Source organism: Plectropomus leopardus, chromosome 7 (assembly GCF_008729295.1).
Source record: "Plectropomus leopardus isolate mb chromosome 7, YSFRI_Pleo_2.0, whole genome shotgun sequence".
Taxonomy (NCBI): Eukaryota; Metazoa; Chordata; class Actinopteri; order Perciformes; family Serranidae; genus Plectropomus; species Plectropomus leopardus.
Genome location: NC_056469.1, coordinates 16,561,856 through 16,575,936, shown reverse-complemented (window position 1 = coordinate 16,575,936; position 14,081 = coordinate 16,561,856). Strand labels below are relative to the sequence as shown.

Genomic DNA, 14,081 nt, shown 5'->3' with positions numbered 1-14,081 from the left:
TATGTTTCTGAAAAAACTAAACCCATTTCCTCCTTTCAAAAGGATTAATTACATGAAGCTCCTCAGTCATTTTTCCCTGACAGCAAAGCCCATTTAAAAGCACATATTTTGTATGCAAACTTAAAAAAAAAACAAAAAAAAAAACACACTCAATGAATTCTTCAAACAAACATACAAACATACATACAATGACATTATGTGCTCAACAAACCAAGGGGGTTCATGTAAACAGAGAAGAAATTAAAGAAAAGAAAAAAAGATAACATGAATAATGAAAAAGTAATATAAAATCAAAATACTGCCTTTTCTGTTCATGTGGAAATTATCAAACACATTGCTCCTCATTACTGCCCTTTCATTTTTAGGGCCTCTTATTGTGGTGCCATGTTGTTGAAATTCTTGTGAGAAACTTTCAAAGTCTGGTCTGCAGTCTGCCCATCTCTTCTTGGGGATGTGGAATTCTCCCAAGAGTAAAAGCAATTGTACAAAAATAATGTCTTTCTCCACCTCATGGCTTTTGAAACGCATGAAAATGTCTTTATCTACAAGTAAATTATTTGTCGAGTTTTCCTTGTTATGTAAAGTTGAGCTTCCACCCAAAATATTATGGTATTCATACGGTTATAAAAGAAATGGCAAACAGTTTCTTTGTCTAATTCACATAACGTGCAATAATAATGATAATAATAATAATAATAATTTTGTTTATTGATATAACACAAAAGAAAAATATAAAAACAACACACAGGAGGGGGGTATTCTTAATATCAAGCCCAAATCTCTCCAGTGTCTTTTTGCTGCATACATTTGGTACAAGATTGTAAGGGAAACCTTCGTAACTTTATCATTAAGATACATTTTATACAAACTTGAATCACTGGAGGTTCCCGTCTTGCTGGAAATAAGCAAAACAGACGAAGAAGAATCCACTTCCGCTAAGGGATGCGCCGCACCACACACAGCTAGCCGCGCTCGTGCTCTTCATCACGTTCATCATCCCTGTATCATCACGCGCATTGCTAAAAAACAGCAAAAGATGCTTTGTTGTTATGTGGTAACAGACTAGCTTAGCACGTACGTCGTTTCTTTTATATCCTCGCCCCGGCTCCGCGCTGTGTGACCGTGGATAAGAAAAACTGATTGGAAACAACTGTGGCGCTGTTAAGCTAACGAGCATTAGCTAGAGTAAGCTAGCACTCCCAAACAGAGACACGCCAAGATGGACGAAGCTGCTGCCGCGGCGATTAGACAGGACGGAGCTGCAAACAAGCCCCGCAATGGAAACACGGCATCTGAAAACATCGTCGGTCCATCGGCTGAGGACACCGCTGATGGTAAGTAGGCTAACCCGCAGTGGTCACTTGGCTGAACGCGCTGTTAGCACTGTCAGTAGCAGTGTGCTCAGGCGTGGTGACCTCCTACACCAACTTCACCGCCGCAGGGACACGAGAACACAGTACTGTAAAATAACCGCGGTTTTACGGCTAATAACACAATGCTTACAATTGGCATGAAGTTGCATTCATTTGCGGTGTTTTATATCCACCCCTGGTCTGTTGGTTATTTAATGTCCATCGTAAATGGTCAGCAACAGTCTTAGACCAAGCTGTTACTCAACCCCATCATGGTAACTGATGATAAAGTGCTGGCAATAAGCAGTACACACTGGATCTTGATAAGGGTAATATAGAATAGGTTTTCACCTATATTGTTTTTTCAGGGCCAATAGCGATCATTTATAATGAAAGTGATAACCGAAATGCATTTACAATAAAAATAAAAATATTTCTGTCAAAATTTGGAATATACAACACAAAACTTTGTTTAAATGCGTTTAGCAAATGTTTAATGTCAAATGTTTCAAAACTGAAACTTTCAACGTCATATACAGCAATTAAAGTAAAGTTCAGTAGAATTTTAAATTAAAAAAATGAATAAATAAAAATAGCTCAGGTTTAACTAAGTAAAGGTTTCTCCCATGCTGACATTTTCTTTGCATGTATTGCAGACTGTCTTCTCTGGTGTTGGCTGAATGTAATATGCACACTGTTTCCTTAATTAACTTAATCAGTGCTCATTAAAATGAAACACAGTGACAGATAATCGTCAAAATGCCAAATATCGGCCCTGATAATCAGCCAGGCTGATAACCTGTTGACCCCTAATATAAAATGTATTAGAAGCAGAAACTTGTACTCATATAGTGATGTAGAAAAATGCTATTACTGTATTGAGAGATATTTATCATTTTGCCAGGCCAAGCTGAGGTACAGGGGAAATTAAAAGTTGATCTCCCAGCTATTAGTATTTTATTAACCATAAACCACTGAGAAAATCAAAATGATCTTATTTTATTTGAAATTATGGTGGTTTTCTCTGTCAACCCTTTGAAACCTGAAGCAGTGTCACCTTTCTTGTGCTGCTAACGGATGCCTTTCACAAGTATTTAAATCTTTGAACCTTGAGCAGATTGCTTTGATTTCTTTCAAAAACATGGGAGAAAAGGCAGTGATCGACTTGGTGAGAAATGTTTCACAAATTGCAAGAAATTAGTGTATTTAGAAAATGATTTTTAAAATGTTAAGGGAAGATATCAAGGAAAAAAAACAAGAAAACCATGAATATACTTAATTTAGAATTATCATGGCTACATATTTAAAATTATATTAGAGTTTTTGAAATTTTAAGCACCTTTTCAGGTAATTTCAGGTCATTTTTCCTTGTGTGTTTGTTTTTTACATTCTTTTTCTTTGTCTATTTTTTTTTAAACTAATTTTCGAGCAATGTTCTTTTACTTTTTACTGTTTTCTTGCTAATTTTTGGGTCATTACTGCTTGCATTGCTCATTGCCTTCTTCCTATGTTTTTTAAATAAATCAAACTAGTTTGCTCAGGTTTTAAAGAATTATACAGCTAAAATCAGTGCACTTACAGAGGCACTGCATGGTGGGGCTTTACATTAAGTGACATTTGTACAGGATGCAGCTCAGTGGTGGAGAGTTTGCTTTGTATGTGGCTGTGCTTTCTATCTAAGACAGCTCCACTTCTGACATTCTTGTCTTGAACTTTTTGGTGAAATTTGTTTATATCTGTACTAACCAGCTGGTAACAACCAAACAACCGTTTTCTTGAGTTTCAAACGGAGTCTGGTTGGTTTGGTGATTAGATCTTTTGAGCTTCTCCTGGTTAAACAAAAAGGAACAACAACAAGCAGAAGGGACATCGATAAGCACTTTAGTGGATGTAAATTGATGCGGCAAACATGCCCTGAATGGTTACATTGCAAACTGTACATGTTTTGCTGCTGTCTGCAGCAGTCTCACTCAATACTGGAACAGTTTCAATTTTTTTTGTTCTTCTCTAGTCACTTAGACACAAAATCATGAGAAAATAGGGACCAGGTTGGAAAAAAAAAACCCAGCTTAGCATTAGACTCTCTATGACAAAAACATGACAAGTGCCACTTGAAAGCAGTGTATTATTATATCTTGAATGCTGTCTTCTACTTCCAAGTGATATCCCAGACTAATGATTTAACCTTTTTAGACGTATGACTCATCACTGTGCTTTTCTGCCAATAAAACCTGCTTTAGTAGGTATAAATCTGGACTTTAAAACAAGAAGTTTCACATTTTATGCTTTACAGTTTAATGCAGCTTCAGCTTTAATCAACAAAAGTGTTTTTAATTCTCTGATTCATGCTTAAAATTTAGTCAATTTGGATATAAATGTTCATTTTCTTTACCCTTATAAATAGGACTGGTGTATGCCATGATATTTGATTGTGAAAGACTCATTGGGTATGCAATGAAGAGAATCTGTGTTTTGCTTACACAATTGCTGTTGCAGCACCCCAGTCTATTGCAATGTGGTGCTTTGGTAACATTTAACTTAATAAAAGTACAAAAGTGTTCTGGAGCAAGCTTATGAAATAACTGAATGATAGAACTTCACAAAGGTCACTTGGCTTAGTCGCTGTATTTGTTAACCCCTCTGTAATGAAAGCTGGGAATATAGTTATATTTCCAGAACCAAATTTGGATAATTAGATAAGAAAAGTCTTGTATACATGACCATACTGTAAACTCTAATAATTTTTCAAATAAAGATATGATTTGCACCTGTGTTTTTGTGATTTTTGTTCTTTTTCTTTATTTTTTTACTGACTTTCTTTCTCTGGAAACAGGAGTGGCTTTGACCTCCTATTTTCCCCTCTCTATTTTTAGGGGTTTTCTGCTGTCGGGATTGCGGAGAAGCCTTCAGAGAGGAGGCAGCCTACTTGGAGCATCGCCATCAGCACCCGCAAGAAAGCTTGTATTTAGATGACCAGTTGGACAGTTTACATGAAGCAGAAAAGGACAGTGAAACAGCTAATTTCTGTACTTTATGTTCACTATCATTTGTTGAAACAAGTGAATTCCACTCACATATGGAGAAGAGCCATGGTCAGACCTCCCAAAAGGAGTCTAATAGTCAAATCAATTCTGGGATAACAAAGCAGCACACCTATGAATGTCCAGACTGTGGGAAATGTTACGGTGTGATCGGACACTTTCTCAACCATCAACGCTCACACAGACAAGCCTCCAAATCCGTTTTTCATGACCTTGAACATTTGAAAAAGAAATCATTTCAGTGCGAGTCTTGTGGGCGGAATTATTCCCGCGCTTCAGCTCTCGATGCGCACCGTCGTTGCCATGAGGAAAAGTTAGTAAAGTCAAGAAACAAAAGTTCAGGAGATGCATTTCACACTGAGGAGTCAATTGTTGAAGCCAAGCTGAGTGAAATGCAGGCGGAGGATACTTCTGAAAAAACGTTCAAGTGTTCATGTGGTAAAGCTTTTACTGCTCTGTTGCGCCTTAAAACACATCAGAGATTTAGCCGCAACAGTCAGTGCTCTCCAGAAGAAATGAAAGAAAAACCAAAGAAAACCTGCAGTGAATTTTACTGTAGTGAATGTAAAAAGTCTTTCAATGGCCATATCGCCCTCTTCAACCATCAGCGATGGCATGATAATCACTCACACGATTCTGCGAAAAGGTTCCCATGTGAGGAATGTGGAAAAGTATTTATGACGCTTACGTTCTACTACAGGCATCAGCGCATGGCGCACAGTGATGAGACCCCAGCTAAGTCGTTTCTTCATCAAGTGTGTCAGCTACAGAAGAAGGCATTTGAATGTAAAGATTGTGGACTCAAGTTTTCCAGGGCTTCAGCACTTCACGCCCATCAGCTTCATCACACAGATGTTTTCAAAGAAACGGAAAAGGAGGGTCAGATGCACACATCTCTGCTACCTCAACAGAATACTTTGGAAATTGAAAGTAAAGAGACTGAGCAGGAAGAAGTGGAATCAGAGAATGTGCTTCTTACCAGCATGGCTGAGGAAGACTTGCATGTAAATGAGACTGATGAGGAGCTGGAGAGTTATGAACCCGGGGACTTTAATGTACAAGTGATCAGTGCAAGTGAATCTGAGGACGAGCCTGTCCAGGAGCTCAATCCTGATCTTGAGCTGCTGTGTGAATCAGATCAGGAAATGAGAGATGACTGCGGCGCTGGAGTGTCCTCCAGTAGCCTTGTCTCAAAACCGGGGCTGGATTTAAAAATTGTACAAATTGACTTTGAGGAAATGGATGAACAGTGCGCACTGATAGCAAGGGAAGCCGAGAGTAACACCTCAGAGGAAAGATTTCATTGTCCAGAGTGTTACCGTTGGTTTACTAGTGCTTCATCACTGCGCGTTCACAGAATGTGGCATGGTGTTCGTAAGAGAAGACAGCAGACTCAAGGTCAGTCAGTGGCAGTTCACACATATGACACATCTGGCCACAAAGCCGGTAGTTATGCAGCACACAGTAGTCACATACAACAACACAAGAATAAAAATACAAGCAATGATGGTGGTGATGATGATAATGATGATGATGATGATGATGATGATGATGGGGTAGAGGGAACTGAAAAGAAAAATTTGACATGCAGTGAGTGCGGTAAATGCTTCTCACGTTTGTCTGCTTTAGTCTCTCATCAACTACATCATCCCAAAAGAAAAAAGTTTCAATGTCCAGATTGCATGATGTCTTATTCATACGCAGCTAGCCTGTTTAATCATATGAAAAACTGCTCCGCACAGAAAAAGGAGAATATTTCAGTCACTAAGAAAGAATACAATCCAAAGAAAACCCTTCTTGGCCCAAAGATTTATCACTGCGAACAGTGTGGGAAGGGTTTTTGGTCTCTAGGAGCTTACTCCCACCACAAACAAAGTCAGACTGAGTGTACAGATTTAAGGCTAAGAAAAGGTGTCACAGGATCTTTGCACTCTGTGAACGGACACCCGCGCTTCAAGGTTGCATGTCCTGTGTGCGGTAGAAAATTCCGCCACAAGGGCATTATGGCATTGCACATGCGAAAACATGAAAATGGGAATCACAAATGTGAACTCTGCAACAGGTCGTTCCGTCTTTTCTCCAGCCTCCTCCGACACCAGGTTGTGCATAATGACCAGTTACTCCCACCGCCCATCAAATCTTTTCAGCATCAGGTTGAGCAGCTGAAAAAGAACACATATTGCTGTCCTGACTGTGGGAAGCTGTTTTCACGGGCTAAAGCACTTCAGTTTCACATGAAAAGCCATGGGTATGAGACTGGGCATTCGCCGTCATCACCAAGGTCTACTGTCACACTGGAGGATCTGCAGTGTGCAACGTGCCTAGCACATTTCAACAACAAGGCTTCTTTGAGGGCTCATAAAAAACTTTGCATTAAAAGAGAAAGTCAGATAGTTGAATGTAAGACAGAAAATGATAATTCCCTAACATCGCACAAGGATGTGGATGTGGATGTGGACGGTGAGGAGCTGAAGATGGAAATTCAAACCGACGACTTAAGTACCACTAATTTGAAATACAAATGCAAAAAGTGTGACAGAAGCTTTTCGGTGGTTGGAGCTTTGAATTTTCATAAAAGAATTCACGCTAAAGGTCACAAATCTGTAGGACAAGGTAAATTTGGCATGCCTGTAATGCTTAAGAAACCTAAACAGGAAGAGCCTAGTAAAGGACTATTTCACTGTTCAGAATGTGGGCGGCGATTCATGTCCAACTCTGCTCTCGGCTCGCACAAAAGATGGCATAAGGAAAAGAAATTTCCTCGGTCCTTGCTAAAAGATGACGATATGAAATCTGTCAGCCACAAGACAGAGGACGGACCTTTTCAGTGCAGCAAATGTGGCAAACAGTTTTTCAACCATCTGGTTCTTCAGCGCCACCAGATGTTTAATCCTCAGTGTCAAACCAAAACTGAGCGTGAGCCCGATTCCAAGAAAATTGTTGAACGGGACAGTGCACGGAAAAGGTTTCCTTGTCCAGAATGTAACATAACATTTGAGCAAGGTTCTCTTTTAGCTGCTCACTATGAAAGTGAGCACAGCAGCACTTTGGCAGCTGTGGCTGAACAAGGAGAGGGGCTCGCCTTGGTTGACCAAGTCCCACAGCATGATGTCAGCTTGAATGGGAGTGAGTCTGTGTCATCAACGCTGAAGGCAAAAGCTTATCAATGTCCCTTCTGCTCTATGACCTTTGCTAAAGCAAGAGGTCTGCGTGCCCACAAATGGCAGGCCCACTCGAAGAGGACAAAAGGTAAAAAGATGGGGATCTGGAGGATGAAAACAGAGTCCGTTGCCTCAAGCGGTGAAGTTAAACAGACGGAAGATAACATGACAGTGACGGTAACGTTAAAAAATAGCCCTGTTGCAACAGGAAAGAAGAAAACTGGATCAGTTGGACCCCTTGTGAAATGCCTTGACTGTGGGAAGCAGTGCAGTTCTGCGGGCACCCTCCTCGAACATAAGAAGGTGTGCCTGGCAATTAAGCACCAGTCTAAAGAGGACATCCAAACTCCTGAAACGGCAGCTGAAGTTTCCCCGCCTCTCAACCGTCTGTCGGAGCATATGGCCAAATGCCTCTTCAAGTGTGATAAGTGTGGGAAAGCTTTCCAAACAGAGGGACAACTGGGAGCCCATAAGACCAAGGCGAAGAGCCGACCTTATTGTTGCGCTCTGTGCTGCCATGGCTTTTGGACTGAGAACCAGCTGCAGCAACACCTCGCCTGGCATGATGAAGTCCGCTGTCGTCTCCCCAATGAGGTTCGCTATAGGCTCAGCACTGCAATGACCTCAAAGCCATTAAAACCCAACATCCCCTCTGCTGACACCACAGGGACATCCTGTCCACCCTCAATGCTCAACCCAGACTCCAAGTCACAAAGTAGCCATAAGTGCCAGCATTGTGGCAAAGCCTTTCTCTCACCAACTGCATTACAAAAACACGAAACTCAGCACTGTAACAACGACTCGTATCATTGCTTTATTTGCCCCAGGACCTTCAGTGAGATACAGGACCTCATCAGCCATTACCAGGAATGTATTGGTGATTACAAAAGGCAGAGTGATGCCCCTGCTGCTGTCTCCTCAGGAGATACCAATGGCCTTACTTGCCTTGAATGTGGAACTACTTTTTGTCAAGAAACTGATTTGCACCAGCACTATACTGAACATGTCCGCAGAGTGTATTAGACTGTACAACCTGAAAAGGACTGAAGCGAAAACACTGTAGATTGTTGATATTTGTTGCTTTTGGAGGTTGCCAAACTACTTAAACATGTAAAGCTATAAAACTGTTAGAAAGCTGTTTACGCTACGTAGAAATGTGCTTTCCCTTTTTGTTTCTGTATTATTTGAGATTCTTTGTTTTGAGAAGCAGTTCCTTAGGTCGTTTTCCTATTCTCAGGCTTTCTTTTACACTGGATTAGTATATGTACAGATGTTTAAGAGTAACCCCTTTTATAAGCTTATGTTTAGATGGCAGAAATGTGTAGTTCTGAGCCACCTTTTGATTTGACCTTGTTTTAAGTGGACCACCTGTGATGGGTTAAACTCAAGAGCCAATTACTGGCTAACATATGGTAGTTCATATCTAGATATATCAGAAAAAGAATTGGAAAACATTTATGCATGTAAATGTTTGTCCTCGCGCATTTAAAATCATCAGAAAAGAGCAGCTGAAACACTACTTATTTCCTAGTTTATGAAAACATTGAAATAATTCTGCTAATATATACTAATTTTGCTTGTGTCCTTTTAAATACTGAGGTTTCGACAGAGAACATAAAAGTATATGATGTTCAACAATGTACACTGTTTGTAGATTGGTTAAAAAAAAAAAAAAACCCGGGTTTGAAGATTGGAGCCATTTTTTACCAAAAAACAACTTAAACAATCAAATAATTGTATGTCACCTGCAACACATCTTGCATTAAGTGATGTAAAAGCTCCCATGTTCTTTCCTTTTCAGTGTTATATTTCTATGTTGTGGAAAGACTATTTAGCTAAAACTAAAATAGTGATTATGTTCATGTAGGATAGTTGTTAGTTTACTGTACCACTTTGGTAGTGGGGAAAAGTATTTGTATTGTAAAAGAGATGTAACTTTGCTATATTAATTTAAAATCTTTTTTTTCCTTAGATGACCAATATACCCGTTGACTACTTGTTTAACTTGCTGTTTCTGAAACAAAGAAGAGAAGTGCTCTAAAAAAGTTAGAAATAAATAGATTTTTTTTTTTTTTGCGTGAATCACTGGGTTGTGTGATTCATTCAACCTCAGTTGAGAGAATATGCATGATTGTGGTTTGGGGCATGTTGATTTCAGCAGCATTACATTTAAAAAATACAGCTGTTGATCAGAAAGCCGAAGCCATCATTTTTAAGGTCTAGTGTGTAGAATTGAGGGGCACCCATTGGCAGAAATGGAATACAATATTCATAATTATGTTTTCATTTGTTTATAATCGCCTGAAAATAAGAATTGCATTTCCATTACCTTAAAATGAGGCGTCTGGACATGGAACAACTCTGCGACAGAATCCACTGTGCTGTTTTCACAGAGCCTAGAACAGACGAACAAAACACCGGCTGTGGATGGGGCCATGTTGTCATGTTATTACAGTGACCGCTGTAGTTTCTTACTCACTTGGCACACTGAAGTAGTTTCTGGACTGCAACCTCACGGCTAGATGCCACTAAATCCTACACACTAGACCTTTAATACAAATACCAATAAAAAATGAACTAATACATAGCACATTATGGATAAGGAGCCTGGTGTGTGCCATCATAATATAGACCTTTTCAAATTAAGAGTTAACTGATGCATGATAATACTAAAAAATAAATAAATAAATATGACAAATACTTGTTCTGTTTACCTGTTTTGTCTTTAAATTATGAATTAATAATTTAATTTTAGAATATAACTGAAAACTCAACTGTAAAAGTATTAATGAATTTGTCCTCTGATCATTTATCATCTCACATTTGTTTCTTTAATGTATAAAATGTCTGTTTTGTGATCAGATCCAAGTTGTTTGGGCAAAACCAGGAATTGATTGGAAGACGTTTTGATTTATAAAAAGGTGTAAGCAACCTACAAATAAGTTCAAGCAGTTGCGGTACCATAATTATTTGAAAGGCACACTGCAGGCTCCATAGATGGGTCGCAGATATTCGACTTGCTTTTTTTTAATGTGCAAGCTGAGATTTAGATAATTTTATGAAGAGTTAATACCTGACTCAACACTTTTTAGTATCCCCCCATCTGTGAATGAAGAGAAGAGCCACAACTCAGTCTTGTAAGTTTTACCTGCTGTAATTAAACACTGACTTTGTCAGTCTTGGAAAAAAAGGCTTTTTCTACTTCTGAGTAGACTGCAAACATTACAGCTGGAACTTCTTAGAGAAAACACTTCATTATTTAAATCAGATTGTTTTATATACTTTAGAATGACTTGAAATTCAACTTATAGTTCATGGAGTGACTATTTGTGCTGATAAAATATCTAAATTGGCCCTTTTTTCTTCTTTTACAGTCAAACAGCAGAGCATTGAATGTGAGGATTGTGGACTGAAGTTTACAGACTGGGAAGTATTCAAGACTCACCTGCACCAGCATGCCCTAGAAGAGGAGGAGGAGGAAACCCAGACTGGAGATGACATGGATTCTGGGAGAGGAGACGATGGAGAAAACAGAGATGACGACATGGGCAGTGATGTGGATGTGTGTGACATGAGTAGTTCATCGCAAACACAGCCCTCAGAGTTAACACCAAGGGTCAGAGATGCTTCAGCCGCAGAGAGGAAGCATGCGTGCTCGGTCTGCGGGAAGGTTTATAAATACTGGGAGTCATTCAGGAAACACCAACAGCTGCATGAAGTCCTGCCGCCTCCAACAAAAAGTCTGAGCGTCCCAAATTTGCGTGAATATCAGTGTCCAGAGTGCGGGATTTCGTTTATTAGGAGAGCACGGCTACTTGGTCACCTGAGAGTTCACAGGACGTATAAGTCAAAAACTCCCAGATGTGATCAGTGCAACAAAGACTTCAGTTCTTTAAAGTCATGGATGGCTCATGTCGAGCTCCATAAACAGAGGCCATTCTGGTGTCTAAGTTGTGTCAAGGGCTTTAGGGATGAAGCGTCACTCGATCAACACCTGCAGGTTCACAATCTGAGGGAATATAAGTGTAATATTTGCCCCAAGAGCTTCCAGATGGCTATACAGCTCAGAAACCACCACAGAATCCACACTGGTGCAAAACCTTACCAGTGCTCGTTTTGCGGGAAGAGGTTTGCTCTTGCAGGAAAACTAATTCTTCACAGAAAAACACATCTTAGGAATTATTCGGGGTCTGGCGGGATGCCTCTGGGGATCAAGAATAATGCGATTTTTGCAAAGAAGCAACTGATGAAAAACAAAAGATTTGTGCTTGCAAGTGTTGAAGAGGAGCCAGAGGTGTTTACAAACATGGAAGAGCTGCCAAGGGATGAAGTCTGTGTGAAAAGAAGAGAAACTCGAGAGCTGTTTGAGAATGCAGAGTCTGGGGATTGTGCAGAGTCTGAAGACTCAGATTGTGGAGAGCCTGCGCATCACTTCAGGCTTTCTAAACCGCTCAGCTCTGCAGGATCTCATCCACCTGATGAATCGAAATCAGTAACTGTGCAGCCTCAAACAGGACAGGAGTGGAATGAGAGTCAGTTACAGGAAACAGACATGCACAGAGAGCACAAGTATTGGGAATGGGAGTGTATTGAATGTGATATGGGCTTTGATGAAGTAGAACAGCTCCATTTGCATTATATAAAACATGCTACTGGGGAGCTGCCAATCCCACAGGATGATGTTGAGGCTTGAAGACTCAAAGCTGCATTTATTTTCTGACACTGGTGTCTTTCTTGGCTGTAGCCTTTTTTTTTCTTACTGGGAAAGATGCATGAGTAGGGCTAAGATAAATTTGTTGGATTTTCTTTCTTTTTTGTTATACATCTAGAGTGCTTTAAATTTTAAAACTCAATCTTTCACCCACTGTTGCACTATACAAAACATAAAAGTGTGGAGAGTTATGAGTATCTACGACAGAGTAAACCTCAACCGTGATTGCCTAAAGCTATGATAATATTCTACAGGTTTTTAATTTGTATAATAAACTGAGATGAAAACTATGAGTTACAAAACATTGTCATGAAACTCAGAAAATGTAAAACTGACATGAAGCTACCTCCTTGTAGAATGAAATAAAAAGTAATGCATTGAAAAATGTTTTGTTTGTTTTTATGTGCGGGGGGAGGATTTACAAAATACAGTGTGTGCACATAGATGACAGTATTTAGTACCGTTTAAACAACTGAATGGAAATACTGTGGAGGAAAAAAATCTGAGTTATGATTAGAATAACTATTGGCCAAAAATCTGTCAGAGTGCTCTCGGGTGCTTCACTTTTCCAGCATGTTTTTTCCACTATTACTTATCTAGTTATTCCTAAAAGCAAACTGCATGGCATAGCAACAGCATAACTGTTTGAAAGTAATACCTTTAAACATTTTGTCCAAAAGTGCCAAAACTAAATTAAAACAAAGGCAAAATCTTGCATGTAATGACAGGCTGAAGCATGTTTAAGATAAGATGGCAAGGGCTAAGGTAATTGTGCAGAAGTGACGGTGCAGGATGTCTATGCATTTTATAGCTCATGAAAACCTTTACTATAAGATTATATTTGGATTATCATCAGTCTGCGACAATCAGCAGTTTTAATGGAGGTTTTAATGGAGTTTGCACCAAAAGTAATGGCTGAGTTATTAATACAGTGAGAGCTAATGGAGCTCAAGAGACCTCCAATCAATCTCATTAATTTTAAATCCAATCATAATGAGCTTATGCGTGGTTGATCTGCTTGTCATGCAGAGCAGTTACTAATGCTAATGCAGTGGTTAGTGGATATGTATACTATCGCTATCTGTGTGAGAAATATTACAACAGTTTTCACAAAGGTGTAAAATAAGAGCATTAAAAACTAGGACATAATGGAGGAAATGTACAAATCACATTTAAGCAATACAATATGTCATTTAATAGGTAAACATTAATACAAATATTGAGATTTGAATGGCAAACATTATTGGTGCAGGAGAGAGCGTTAGCATTGCTTCACCACAAGCCAAGTGCCAGTCAGTACTTAAAAGAAGGCAAACATCTCTATTAGTGCACTAGAATAAACTTAACAGCACTACAGGTAAAGAGGAAACATATTTATCATAAAAGTTAATAGATTTGGCTATTATTTGTTAAATCACTGAACTCAACATATTGTATTTAGGACAGGTGTCCATATGGGATGGGCTTTTAGTTCTTTTCACACAAAACTGTTGCTCAGCAAAGATGGGAAATATAATCAAAGTGTTTATTTAAACCTTCTTTTTTTTTTTTTGCATCTCTTGTTTACTATGCAGGTATAACTGTCTTCTTTGGTGCTCCTGGTTTCAGTAAAATTAACTAAATGATTAAATTGTAGAGAATCTTAGCAATGTCCATATTGACAAAACTTTAATCATATAGACTCGTATTTGTATGCGTGATCTTAGCAGCTAACTAATTTTATCTCCAGCAGATAGCCAACAAACTGGTTTTATACATCCAAAGAACTTCTATAAAAATGAACTGCATGGCAACCAGACCTGGCCTCTAGTTGTGT

The 14,081-nt window shown here is 39.1% G+C and overlaps 1 protein-coding gene across 2 annotated transcripts; it reads left to right on the top strand.

Annotated features, from left to right (window-relative positions):
• Positions 1 to 929: 929 nt before the first annotated feature.
• On the top strand, positions 930 to 12,639 carry si:ch211-261d7.6 (zinc finger protein 780B). 2 transcript variants are annotated; one of them, XM_042489774.1, is made up of 3 exons: positions 930 to 1,334; positions 4,226 to 5,791; positions 10,929 to 12,639. In XM_042489774.1, exons 1-3 carry the CDS (start codon positions 1,220 to 1,222, stop codon positions 12,245 to 12,247), a joined length of 3,000 nt encoding a protein of 999 aa, XP_042345708.1. In that variant the 5' UTR covers positions 930 to 1,219; the 3' UTR covers positions 12,248 to 12,639. The 2 variants fall into 2 exon arrangements, with proteins under 2 accessions (XP_042345708.1, XP_042345707.1); XM_042489773.1 differs by lacking the exon at positions 10,929 to 12,639 and having other exon boundaries at positions 4,226 to 9,244.
• The last annotated feature ends 1,442 nt before the right edge of the window (positions 12,640 to 14,081 follow it).

Coding starts and splice junctions, on each gene's coding strand:
- si:ch211-261d7.6 (XM_042489773.1), top strand. CDS start 1,220: ATGGACGAAGCTGCTGCCGCGGCGATTAGACAGGACGGAGCTGCAAAC. Junction 1,335..4,225: donor GGCTGAGGACACCGCTGATG/GTAAGTAGGCTA, acceptor CTCTATTTTTAG/GGGTTTTCTGCTGTCGGGAT.